General features: G+C 27.8%; 1 protein-coding gene across 1 annotated transcript in view; it reads left to right on the top strand.

The window, feature by feature from the left end:
• Positions 1 to 14,691, top strand: part of LOC129971216 (BMP-binding endothelial regulator protein-like) — a 148,032-nt gene that overhangs the window by 98,206 nt on the left and 35,135 nt on the right. The window contains exons 4-7 of the mRNA XM_056084797.1: positions 6,081 to 6,163; positions 10,646 to 10,739; positions 13,780 to 13,862; positions 13,959 to 14,058. Of these exons, the coding sequence (XP_055940772.1) occupies positions 6,081 to 6,163; positions 10,646 to 10,739; positions 13,780 to 13,862; positions 13,959 to 14,058 (360 nt within the window). The remainder of the gene's footprint in view (positions 1 to 6,080; positions 6,164 to 10,645; positions 10,740 to 13,779; positions 13,863 to 13,958; positions 14,059 to 14,691) is intronic.

Below are 14,691 nucleotides of genomic sequence, written 5' to 3'. Positions count from 1 at the left end.
AGTTGTTCATTTTAATGATGTTCAAAAATTCAATTATTTTTAATGACTTTTTTTACATTTAGCTATGTTAAAATGTTGATTTTTATCAGAATTATCACATATTTTTTTATTATTAATTTTTGCATTTGAATGGTTAATATTTTAATGTTATTTCACATCTTTAAATACTAATTCCTTTAATTCTAAATTTGAAAAATTCTAATAAATTAAAATACAATACATATTTTTGTTCAGATTTGGTATAATATTTCTTCTTTATATTTTGTAGCTCAAAACAGGCAATAAGTTTATTTAAAGAGATTTTACAACTGCTTTAATACTTCATATTGCGAGAACATTGAAAGTTTCTTGTTATTTATCAATCGAACGCAAATTTAAAAAAAAATCGATAGAAATACAACTTAGTTCTAGAACTAAATAATGTGTTCCTTAAATTGATCAGATTTCGAACAAATCCTTTGATAAATTAAACTATACGGGTTTTTTTAATACCTTCTTTTTAGCTGGAAAATTTTTTTTTACGATTTTTTAAAAAAACTTTTTGCTTTTAGCTTATATATATATATTGTTCCATGCCTGTGTGTGTGCTTTTTTTTTTCAATATATTTTATACAAAAATTTAAAAATATTAATTTTTATAACATTTTTTAAAAACTTTATCTTTAATAAAATCATATGACTAATTAGATTATGGAGGAATTAAAATTTCAATATCGCGTTACTGCTGCAATAGGTAATTTTTCCTTAAGGAATATACCCAAAAACTTAATCTAGAAATTTCACTGAATCATAATAATCGAATCTTTCCAGAAAACTTATTTCCTCATTAATTTTATTTTCATACTACACCTGAGTTTCATTTTTAATTAAATTGTATTCATTATGAGCATCTTAGAAATTGAAAAGCAAGAGTCTTTCGGTATTAATAAACACTCTTATCTTGAAAAATGATCCATTATGTGTGATTTGTAAGACAAATTAAACCACTTGTATGAGGTTTTCAAGTCAAAATTTAAGAGAGTTGATTTAAATAAATAAAAAAAGATGATAATCAGGAATCCCTTTAAAAAAATATTGCTTAATTATTCTACATTATTGGATCGGAAACCCGACATCTCATCTGTAGTTTATCAAAATTAAATTAGTAAATTTACCTATATTTTATTCAATTAAAACTTATTATTGACATATAAAAGAATTTGCTGTTAAATTCAAAAGTAATAACCTAATCTTATATGTGAAAAAGGACTATAATAACTAATTTTCATTCGGATGTTTTCCTTTTAATTAAATTAATTTTTATTTTAGCCCAATCTTTTCCCATAATTTATTTGCTCTAACTGTAAACACTAAAGCAAATTTTGAATATTTATCACACATCTTGCTCAACAACTGCCTTTTCTATGTATTGTTTCTTAATTATTTGATTCTAGGATTTAATCCTATTATTACTAAAATTTAATCCCATAGTGCTTTCGTTGCGAATGCTGTAAAAAATGTTTCACCGTATTTCAATTTCTTCATGACAGTGCTGTGAAACTGTTTTCTCAACGCACCTACCTACATTGCGGTAAAGTCATAAAAAGAGAGTTGCAGGGAATTTACCGAGATGCAATCATGACAACCATGTTTATTATCCCAGACTCGTTTCTGCGAAATTTTTTGTTATTTGTACCATTTTCGTTTGAGCTATTTTAAAAACAAGGGTTCATTGTTCAAATCAGCAGAAATTTAAAAGTTAAAAATATAATTTTACCGATTTTTTTCAATTACAAATTCGAATAATACTTCAGAAGAAACACAACACAACCTCCCCCCCCCTCTTTATTAAAAGTCAATGGATGAAGTTCTTCACTTCGTTTCCTTAATAATTTTGTGACAGAAATCAATTCAATTTTCAAATGTAATAAAAATTTGTATATTGTCGTTGTACTCTTAGAGCGTTAGGTATGAATTACACTTTCTTTATGCATTACACTTGCACATGCTATGAAATTCAAGCAAATATTCTTTTGTCTTTCCACCTCTCGAACCTCTCTTAATGTCTTTGTGGTATCTGAGATTTTTATAGCTTATTCTAAAATCATATAGATTTCAGATTTCTCTATAAATTTGTTTCCGCTGCATGTTGATCCGAACTTATTATTAATTTTCAAATATATGAAATTTCTTTGACGAAACTATTTCGAAAAATTTTCTGTTTCGGGTTATTTAAAACGTCCATTTTTAAAAATCTTCTTTTTAGTTCTACCATGTTATTTTACAAAATCTTCGTATTGAGACAGTATGCTTACTAATAACGTTACCATGACTTGCACATTTGAAATTATATTATTTGCATTGAGTTTTGAAGAAGATGCAGAATGGAAAGATATTTTGTTAAATATTTGTTTTAGATTTAAAAAAAAACAGCTACAGTATCAGCAGCTGGCTTAAACAAAAAAAAACTGCTGGATGAAACTGTAACTCTGCTTAAATTGTATTATTATATTCATTGAATAATAATAAAAATTGGAAACTCAGTAACTATAGATCTATGCCAATTTTATTTACCCGTTTATTCATATTATGTTACATTACTATATGTTTTTAGGTTTCTGACTTTATCTATACCGTAAACCTTATACTGATTAAAGCAATTATCGTTTTTAAGACTTTTGCATTTAAAAAAATTTCTTAATGCAGCCCAATGGTATTTGAGGTAAAATTTTAACATCGACTGTCGTAGTAAACTATTACCTTAAAATTGAACTTGGTAGATGAAGGACACTTTACTAGTGATAAATCTTTACTGTCTATTTTTTCTAATGCAGTAGATTCTTCTTACTTGTGAATTTGATTATATTATGTTACAGTTGTAGATATAGAATATTGGCTTTGTCAATACCACAGCACAATTTCTAATTTCATGAATTTTCTGTTTTCTTTTTGAAATTCCAGAAATAGATCTTAACTCAAATATAGAAGAAGATTCCATCTTTCGAAAGCTGTGAGGAAATAAGTTTTCTTATTTAAAATACATATGTTTGCATATTTTTAAATTATTTTTGAAACCTTTTTAGATACGCGTAGAGTCCCAGAGATTTCGTTCCATTTACTTTATTAATAGTCTCATTTCACTTTTAAAAGGAACTTTAAAAGAGGGAGCCGAAATCAAATTTTGCTTGCTAAGTAAATGGAATGAATTTTCTTCATTTCCCTAGCGACACTCCTCATAAATCAAGCATTTGAACTGCTCCACTGTGCTTTAGTCTCACATCCAAGCTTCGAAAGAAAGAAAGAAAGCGAACTGTTTGAAAGGCAACTCAGGGTACCTACCCCTATGATTGATGAGTTGGACAGCAGCGTACAAAATGAAAGAGAGATGCGTAGATTTTTCTCTTTCGTCTTTCTTCTCTTTCTCATTTTTTTTTTCTTTCTCTTTGTCTCTCATCCTTTATTCTTTTTATTCCTTTCTTTTTGAATCACTGGAACGTCTTCCCTCGTTTCGCCAACGCTAATTGGCTGTTGCTGTCTGACAAGAACACTCGCGTGCCAAAACTTCGTCACATGCTTCAGTTTTTTCCCTCTCTTTTATATATCTTTATGATTCGCGTTGAAGATTTGATTTAAAGCGTGTACGCTCGCTTGTGATTGTAAGAAATAAGCAATACATTGAGATTGTCACGTACACATTGACTGGCTAAATAAGTTCCTTTTAGATAATAGAAAAACTTGCATAGCAACCGAATTTATGTCAAAATTCGAAGAAAGAGATTAAAATGAATTATCTTTTCAATTCCTTCTACTTTTTTCTTACTGTAAGAATGTATACGTTTCTTTTGTAATAAATTTAAATTGCTGTTCTTATTTATCAACACATGTTACTCTGACAGGTTTAATGCTAGAGAAGAGAGATTTGAACGCTCGTGTTTCTAAATATATGGTGTATGTGTTGTTTTTGAATGTGTTAAACTTAGGCGTAAGATTGAAAGAAATTTTTTTGTACTTGTAGGAGAAAACTTTTGTTAGATCTGAACTGAAATTTTTAAATAGATTCTTTATATGAAGAAACGTATTGCAATGGATGTCGTGATACAACTTGAGAAAAATTTCTACAAATTTTCATCACTCATGGTCCCAAAACCACCCTCCTTTCATATTAACTTTTTAACAATATAACTCGAGTAATTTTGATTGAATTTTAATATCCCTGAGATATGTTATAAAATGAATAAAAATCTTATAGATTTTGTTAATGGACCATCTTGCTCAAAGAGGATAAAAATGGTTGGCGGTTAGAATTTTCCTTTTCCGATAGCATCTTTGCAATTAGAGATAGAAAAATTAATCAAATTAGGAAAAATAGAGTCTCATTAAGGCAAAAAATTGTAACTTTTATATTAAAAGTTTTTTAACAGATGCAATTACTTAGAAGTAAAGATTGAAAAGTGATTTTCCATCGCTAATTTCGACTATTTTTAATGTAATATGCATTACCTCATTTAATTAAATAAAAATAACTATATTTACTTTCTTTCCTTAATTTGAGATAATTTCAATGCACATGAAGTTTAATTGCTTGAAGAAAACTAATTAAATAAAAATTAAGGGGCAAAAATATTTATTGGCAACATTATGTAAAAAGGGTCAGCTTAAGAAATTTTTAGAAACTGCATATACTTGAATTCTTTTGAATATATTTAATTAAAATCATTTATTTTTAAAATATAGCAACAAAGGTTATGTTAAATATTTATTTTGAAATAAATTCTGAACCATGCGATATCAATAAAATCATTACCTATGATCGCTTCCATATGCAATATTTCATTATTTTTTGCATAACGATGAAAAAGAATTTTAAAATGTTAACTTCGATTACAAGGAATTTGCCTTTGCCTTCCAGCTTGCCGAAAGGAATTCTTTTTTGATTTTGTTCTTAAAAATATTGGAGCCACTAGCATACTAAATGCTGTGGTAAAATGTACAATTATATCTAGACTGAACTTTAATAAGTACGTTGTATTACTGAATTTTAATCTATAATTTTCTATTAGTAACAAACAATAAAAATAATTTCAGAACAATTTCTGTAATGTTTTTTACGTAGTTCAGTTCGCATTTTTAAAAGGTTTTAAGATTATCATTAATGAAAATAAAAACTATAATAAACTGAGTTTGGATCGGGACATTCAAGAAAAAATTTTATCACAATAAAATGCGATTTTTCACAACATTTAGAAAAATTTATGTGCCATCTTTCTTCCTGCCTTTTGTAAAACTGGTATAATAAAAATACATCTTTATTTCGTACATTTAATATTAGGTAATAAATATAATTTATAGACATAATTTTAATGTAATTTTTTTTTGTTCCTTGCATGTATGCTAAATAAATTAGCAATTTTTATTTAAGTAATCATTTAGTAAGATTTTTGGCTAATAATTTATTTTATTGTAATATAATACATAAAAAAAATCAAGTTTTGTTCTGTAATTCAAAAATCTTTTGCGAAGATCAGCATTGCATTCAGATTTAATGTATTTATTTTGTATAATTGTTTTTAATGTATTTTTTTGGGTGTGGGTGTGTGTGTAAAAAAATATTTTTATGTATAATATTTTAAGGTTAAATATTTTTTTTATAAATAATACAATATGCAAAATTACTGAATCGTCTAGAACTTTATTTAAATTTCAGTGAGAAAATCGTGTAAGGAATTTTATTATTTCGTAAGTTCTCAAAAATTATTTAAAGAGTGATGCAATTTTTAGATAAGCATTTTGAGTGATAACTTAAATATGCATTAATAATTTGGAATAGAAAATTTGTTTTTAACGTTGCATTTCAATCTCCGTCGATTTTTAAAAGCAGGTATTCAAGTTTCGAAGCAATATTTTGGATCAAGAAAAAAATATATATATATGCTACAGTTTTGCAGTTTTATTTATATAAATGACCACGATGCAAAGCAGTAATTTATTAATTATCATTGGGCGTGGAAATAATTCCATGAAAATAATGTATTTAAAGTCATCTCATATTCTTGTAAAAGCATTTGTTGTATTATAATTTTTAAAGCAGCATATTTTAACAGAATGTACTTACAATGGAAAGGATTACGAAAATGGAGCTGAATGGGCAGATATTGAAGATCCATGCAAAAGACTGTCGTGCCAGGTATGTTTAATATTTTTTTTTACTGAAATATACTTTTTCTTCAGTTATGATCTAAAAATGAATCTCTGTATGAAAAGTGCGGAACGTTATTATATGATTAGGCTGTTTGTGCTAGTCATAAAAGAAATGAAAACGAACATATCACATAGTAAGACAACAGTACTCCTTTCAAAATATAATTAATACTGAAACATATAAATATTTTTCCTAAAACTTAGTTACTTTAACATAATGTTTATAAGCTGGATGCTATCTGTAAATTGCAAAAAACTTCAAACTTCTACAGGATACCCTTGACCTATATCATTGGCTCTAAAATTATCAATTTTAGCACGTAGTTATTTCTTGGGAAACAGGTGCTCACTATAGGATATTTTAAAATTTTTAATTTTTTAAAATCTTCTTTTTAAAAAGGAGTTAATTCTTTTTACGTTTGCTCTCCTCGATAACTTCGTAGCATACTATGACATAAAAAAAATATTCATGTTTGCATCATTCTAAAACTCAATGCATTAGCTTTTTTGTATATTTTTGCCTTTAAATTTAATAACTTATACAAAATATATTTGAATGTATTTTATAATAATATTCTTTCTTCTTTTAACTGCTATATTTATTCACTTTATTTTATAATAATATTAAATTCATTGTTAGAAGAGTATGTTTCCGCTGCAGTATGTTTAAGAGTTCATTTTAAAAATCATATTAAGCTATATAAAGAAAACTAATTACATTATCGTGCTTTGTACGACATAATGATTCAAATTAAGGTTTGTTTTCTTCCTAATAAGTGTATTTAAAAAGGTCTTCTGGAATTGTAAGGAGTTTTGTTACATGCTCAATTTGTCTACGTTTTAGATGTAATGCCCTGTTAAGGCTTTTTTATGTGCTGTCAGGATATTGTCGACTCCATTTCGCTTCACTGCATTATATCTCAAATGTTCCTAGGTTACTTGAGACTAGACTCTTGAAAATTTCAATTCAGTATATAAAAAATGAGCTACACTTTTAAAAATTCTCGAAGTAATAAAAACAATAAACAAACTCAATAAATGGTATTTAAAAAATATTTAATGCTAATATATAAGATGTACATTCTAATAATATACCAGTTCAAATTTATTTATAAAATGTTTGAGATAGGCATATATTTTCAATATGAAATAAGCTTTAAATAGCATAAATAATTACTTTTTATGTTATTTAAGTCAATAAATGTACTTCTGAAAAACTACTAATATTAAATTCAATTTTATTAATTACATTTAGTAAAATATTCTTTACATATTAACATTTTAAACAAAAAAAAAGTTCCACACTTTCGCAACTAAAACTGGACAAGTTATGTCACGTTGAATTTTGGATATTTTAAATGATTTCAGATCATATCAAGAGCCATCTCTTGAAAAATTCGTTAGTAAACTTGAAGCATTTGTTCAAGGCTACCTTTGGTTAGTCTAAAATAATAAAATTCAAAGCTCGATAACTCGATTAGTTTTAGTCGCTGGTTAATGAAACTTTTTTAATATTGTGTAATAAGAGTATTTTGCTAAATATGACTAATAGGGCAGGGAAACTGTTTAAAAATTTAATTCGTAAATTTTTAGCAGATTATTTATTGATGAAATCAACATAAAATGTAATTTATTATACATTTAAAGAATTTTCTAAATTGGAATTACATGCTTATCTCTACCGATTTAGATATTAGCTATAGGACCTGCTTATATAAAATAATGTAAATTACCTTACATTACATTTATAATAATGTAATGTAAGGTAAGTTTAATTAAATTTCTACATTATTAATAATATTTTAAAAATTTCAGTTCGTTTATTTCATTTTGGGATGGACACTCTGTATACTATTAATGATATTCTTCTTTTTTATTTGTTCCATTCTCTTATATTCTGCTATTTCTACCAAAAAAATTAAACTTATTGTTGTGGATATAGAATTTTAAAAATAAAAAGGCAAAAAAAAAAAAATTGAATTTTTGAAATATAATATAATTTTCTAAAACGTGATTAAATTTCACTTAAAGGAAAAATTTCAGTGAACGCAACGCATGCTTTAATTCGATGATGCAACTCAAATTTCGAAATGAAATGGATACATTCTTGATTGTTCTACTGCTTTTCGAGAAACTTGCATCAAATTGCTGTGCTTAGACGCAAGTCCTATTTACGTCACAAAAGGTAAACAATCGATGAAGTACGCGCGCATTGATTAAAAAGAACCCGGAATATTTCCAGATAAAAAGTTGCGTAGAAACAGTACTGTAGAGAATGAGGCAAAGCTTTCGAAGTGCGCGATCAAGGATGTTTGGGACCGGGCTAGGTTTCCGGTCAGCTCACAGAAGGCGGAAGTTGCTAGATTCGAAGTTGGTTCCTGGCAGCTGAACTTAATCGCTGGACCTTCCTAGAAATCAAGAAAATAAATGGCAAGGCCCTTTACCATAAGGTCATTCATATATATTCGTAAAAGCATAATGAACGACCTGAAATAACGAGCAATTCAGTCATTTGCAATTCTACTCTTCTCGCAAGAAAAACAAATTGGATAATAAAACATCTGTTGACAATCCTATCCTGTGATCCTATTTTAAGGATACTTTAAGCCTTGGAAAGAATGTTGTTACCAAAAAAATAATAATAGTCTTTTAAATTGTATCTGTTATTTATGAAGACTAAGAAATGCGATGCTTGTTTATTTTAAAACGGTAAACAATATGTCTGCTCTCGCGAAACATTGCACAGCAATTTATTTCGCTTTCCATTCCATTCTCAAGTTCATTATCTAAATGTGGTGACAAATTATGAGGTCCTTCTCAAAACACCCCCCGTAATACTTCAAATTAACGTAATCTAAACTAGACCATTCCAAAAACTGAAATTCCAATAAACTTTACAAAATGGCTGAATTTAATTGATTCAGACTGCGTACGGTATTTCGTATGCAACAAAACTGTGCATTTAGATTTATGTTTATTTATAATAAATAGACTGAGCATCATTTTCCAGTGCTTACTGTCATTTTAGTGCCCTTATCCTTATTACTATATTATTAATAATTGAATCGAAGATTTCGTTCATTTCTAAATTTCATTTTTTAATAATTAAATCGGAAATTCATTTATTACTTAATATTTTTTCCTTTTATTTTTATTTATTTATCTGCTGTCTAAAATTTTTTAATTACACTTGATATTTTTTGGATGGAAAAATAAAATAATTTAATAAATAACCATTCTTTGCAATCTTGTATTTATAAATGTGATATATAAAACAGAAAGTAAGTTTTAAAAATCAATATTTTTATTCTTTCAATTATTCTTAAGTATTTATATACATATATTTTGCGTTCATATATGAACAAATATGTATATACTTGTGTGTATATGTATATATATAGATATAGAAAGATAGATATAGATATGATTTCTGTTTTTTAAATTTCTTTTTTTTTTCTTAATTATGTTTTAAATTTATATAACAGTTGAATCAACATTTTAAATTCCAATTAGTTATTAAATTGTTGTTAGTTAATAGGTTATAATTTTTGAATTAACATATAATAAAATAATTTTTAGCCATTTAAAAAAAATTTCTACCTTCCTTTCAATTAAAATGCCTAAATTCCAACTGGCAGCGTCAAACTTGAATTTTTATATGACAAAAAAATTCATGCATAATTTTTCATAAGCATTAAAACTTATTTCCAGCAATCATGAACTTATTTCTGTGATTCAAAAATAGCTCGCAATTAGTTGAAAAAGAAATTGTCAACAAATTGATTTAAAATTTATAGGATCTATAAATATTAAAATTGTTCTATTGATGTTAGCCCCTGTCTAAAAGTGCATCAATGCAAGGCCTTTGTCAAGGAACAAGGGAAACTCTCTCAAAGTTTGGCAGCCTTCCTCAAATAAGTTCAGTCACTTATCAGCGGAAACTCTAATAGACGAAACGACGCATAGACAGCGCGTCTCGTACGCAGAAAATATGCGCCCGGGATTTCTAATCACACTAGCTGTTATTTGAATTCTTTTATTAATAATTTATTCTTCCTTCTTTTCACAAACTTTTTTTTTGAAAAATGCGTCTGTTTTTAATAGTAGGCATAGTATTTTATCATATGTTATAAGTAAGAAAAGTTTTGCAATCAAATACAAGGTTTAAGGCGTTTGAATGATTTGTTTTTGTTGAGAAATTTCATTTTATATTCAAGCACATAGCTTATTAAATATATAACGAATTTATAAACCATGAAAAATCCATTAGTCTCTCTTTAGACGTATTTAAATTTGATGCATTGCTTAAACTTAATTGATTAAAAGGATACAAATCAGAATATATAAAAGCTGGACATTTTATACATCTCTAAATCATAATCAAAATTACACTTTTATACATATAAGAAATTTTAAAAAATGGGGTTTTGCTATCTTTACTACTAATATTCACTTCAATTTACTTTAGGGTGGAATTGTGACAGAAACAACTGTTCATTGTTACACGCCCTGTAGAAGTCCCCTTCCACCAGAGCCAGGAACATGCTGCCCAATTTGCCCAGGTAATCCAGAAAATGTTGAGTATTTATTGTTTCACCACACAAATTTTTTTCGCATTTTGTGACATTATGAGGCTTATAAATATGAAGCTTAAATTATTTCCAATATCAAAAACATGAAAATCCACCGAAATTTACGTATGTACCAAATGCCATTTTTGTAGGATTCGGCAATATGATTCATATAAGTTCAATTAAAACTCTCTTGTTTTTAATTAGAATTTAAACATAGAATATTCCTTTCTATAATTCTTAAAATGTCGATATATACATTGACCAAAACCTAAATATGAAATAGGCGCACTCTTCTTTGAATTATAGCTAGATACATAAAGCGATTTATGATACTTCTCAAACATAGAGATCTAAATACAAATCTGTCAAAAGTTATCATGCGGGTTGCCTGTAAACATTCTGTCAGCAGTCAGATGCTATGATAACTGACCTCTTTAAATGCTAACGAAACGTGATTGTTTGGACGCGCTACGCAAAAGCCTCAATGTCTAACATTGTGATCATTGCTAAGGTCAGTATATTAACATTTACGGAACATGATAAGATATTTCTAAAACATAACAGCACATTGACAAATTGGATGAGATATAAGAGAGACAGATGAGAGACAGATATAAATGTTGCAGATAATAGCAGGAGATCATAAGATTGTGATGTATGAGATAAAAGATGAGTTGAGAGACACCTGTGTCTCAATATATTATCCTAAAATTGTCCGACAAGAAACGCATGTTGTCATCATTCATAATTGGCCGAATTTCCCATGACTGTCAGCGGAAGCGCCCAGTTCTTTGGAACCACCGCATTTGTATTATAAACAAAACGAGCAGAGAAAATGATAATGACAATTTTCCAAATCTGATAGCATATATCTGTATATTTTTACTCACGCTGCTTCTCATTTTTGTGCTGACAGAACGCCTGAAAATTTTCTAAATGACAGTTTTCTTTAGTTTATTGCATAGTAAAGGAAGGGTTTTATGATGGAAGAAATTTAGATCATAAGTAGAATGTTGAATTTTTTTTACCAATTGGCTTTATCATTTATCACAACTGTATCTTATAAACTATACTGTATGCGAAATAATCTTATTCCTAAATTAGTTGCAGTTGGTCCGTCAGAATTGTTGATTACACACATTAAATAATTTATGTTAAATCTTCTTTGTGTAAATTTAATATTCTTGATTCTCTCAAAAAATATTTTAAGCTTCAAATTGCGACAGATACAGATGAATTAGAAAGTATTATTTTAATACCATTACACTTGTTTTATTTGTTGTTTAAGTTATTCATTCTGAAGGTATCAAGTCCCGTCATAGCTTAGTGTTATTAAAAGTGTAATTGTCTCTGTAATCCACATTCTTTCTCACATAAATAGTATCTTTCTTTTACTTTCAGTTATAAAAAAAACACGATTAAACATTTTATGAAACAATGAAACCGATTTAAATTTGCATATAAAAGTTTATTTTCTTTCCTTAAAATAACTTTACCCAACCTGTAATCCTTTTGTACTTCTTATTAATTAATATGTTTTATTGACTTACTTCTATATCAACCAGCTCTTTGCATAAGATAGGCCGCTGTGGCCAGGTGGTGCGGTCTCGTCTTCGATACCTAAGGATTCGAGACCAAATTTCACCGAATAATTCCGTCGTGTAAGTGGGTCTGATTTACGTTAAATCCGTCGAGGCCGAATACCCTCCCGCAGATGTGATGTGGAAGTTAGAAGAGGGGGTACCAGCTCAGGTGTCGTCCTTGTCATCTGATCGCCGCTCAAAATTACCTCCCCAAAATAAATATTGCTTTAAAACGGGACGTTAATATAATTAAATTTTACATAAGGTATTTTTTTATTAATAATATGAATGGACTATGCTTCAGATTCAAATAATTCGAATTAGCGTAATCACGCTTATAGAAATTATTTTTGATTTCACATTTTATTTTATTTTTTCTTTCTAGTTTACATAGCATAGAAGGAGAAAAGTTAAAAAATTCGAAATCGAGATTTTGATGAATCTTTACTTTGGGTGCATATGTTAGCGAATTATCGTAAAAAACAACGAAAGAGATTGCGCTCTGATGGAGTCTATCGTTACTATTGTTCGTCTATGGCGTATGGTTAATAATACAGAAGCTCGTTAATTCTTTTATTAAAAAGTATACGAGGAAATTTCGAGGAATCCACTCCCGTTGATTTATATGTAATTTTGAAATTATATGGCATTCATTTCGAGTAACTTGGAGAAAATAAAATCCACACTATCTTAAAATTCAAAAAATGTATTTCCATTGGTAAATAGTTTAACTCTTCACGATATCACCCCACTCCCCTACCCAATTTGCAGCATTTTTTTTTCATTTATATTCATGATACACAAGTACACAAAAATAAGTTTTTAACATTTTCATTGAACGAAGTGACAAATTGAATGTAAATAATCATGATAAGTAAAGTTGTGAATAAAATTTTCATCGAATATATATTAAGTAATTAAAAATGCGTACAATATTTTCTTTCGACTTGAGTGGAAACATACGTTTTAGAAGAATTGTATGACATGTTCCATGTCTATTTACAGTGAAAGTGTCCCATGTATATTTGTGCAGTGAATAAATTCGAGTATATATTTTTAAAAGTATTTCTTCCTTTTCACAAATTTTGTTCAAAAAATTGGGATCTCATTTTTTGATAATAAAGTTCTTTCAATTTATGAACTATTTTGGAAACAAAAATGTGAAAATAATTTTATTTTACCTTTTTAGGGCTTGACAGTAATTTTTATGTTACCACATTCACATTTATTCAATGTGTTTTCGGATTCAAAAAGATGCAAAATGTTGAAACACATCAAATTTTTGATATTCAGTTTGTTGTGGGTGGGCATTACTTCCTCTTTGTATATTTATTAAGTGAAAAAAATAAAAAAGAATGAGTTTGATTTAATCTTCTACTTGTTATCAATAACTTGCAGAATAAATTTTGATTTTCGAAATTCGGTTAAGAGAACTGTATTTTCAGAATGTGTTACAAAAGATTCTAAAGAAGGCGACATTGACTTGGCATTGCCTCAAACAGATCCATGCGTAACTTGCACATGTCTGGTAAGTTAAAATTTATTTTTATATTTCAAATATTTCTGATGCATTTGGAAGTGAATAACATTTATTTCTAAAGAAGATTCTTATTTATCACTATAGGGTAACAGTAGTTCCTGTTCGAAAAAGGCTTGTCCTGTTTTACCATGTCCTCCATCAAAGTATATTTATAAACGAGGAATGTGTTGTCCCGAATGTGCTGGTGAGTAAACACGGATTACTGAATATTAAGTAAATTAAATTATATATTATTGTTTTACTTCATCTAAATTATTTGTTATAGTAAATAAAGGCTCACTTTTTATATTACATTGGCCTATTAATTCAATAATAAAATTAATCGGCATTTTGTATTTATAAAGTCTCAGAAACTTTACACTTATAAACTTTATTTTCCGTTAATTTTACCCTGTTAATGATTTTGAACGACCGTAAAATGACAGATCATGAGCACGAACACAGGTAATATATGATAACTTAACTTAAAATGTTTGGTGCGTTGTTCGCCTGATTGAAAGGTATTACCAAATATTTTTAGGAAATATTTTATAAAAATTTAGAAAATAACAACTGACCTTAAATTGGACAATTTTTTGAAACATTATGTGGCAGCCGCCGGTATCTTATATAACTTTCATTAGAGATTATACAAGACACTATGATTCAAAAAATTTGCTTATTCTGGAAAATTAGTATCATCTGTAAGCTAAAAAAATATACAGAATATGGGCAGTATGTTAATTTTATATTCCGAGTCTCTATAGTTACATCTGCTTTCGATTCATAATCGTGCTATTATCGAGACTACGATATGTTCTTTTTATTATTTATTTTA

This window comes from Argiope bruennichi, chromosome 6 (genome assembly GCF_947563725.1).
Source record: "Argiope bruennichi chromosome 6, qqArgBrue1.1, whole genome shotgun sequence".
NCBI lineage: Eukaryota > Metazoa > Arthropoda > Arachnida > Araneae > Araneidae > Argiope > Argiope bruennichi.
The sequence above is the reverse complement of the archived record's forward strand: the minus strand, read 5'-3'. Positions and strand labels throughout refer to the sequence as shown.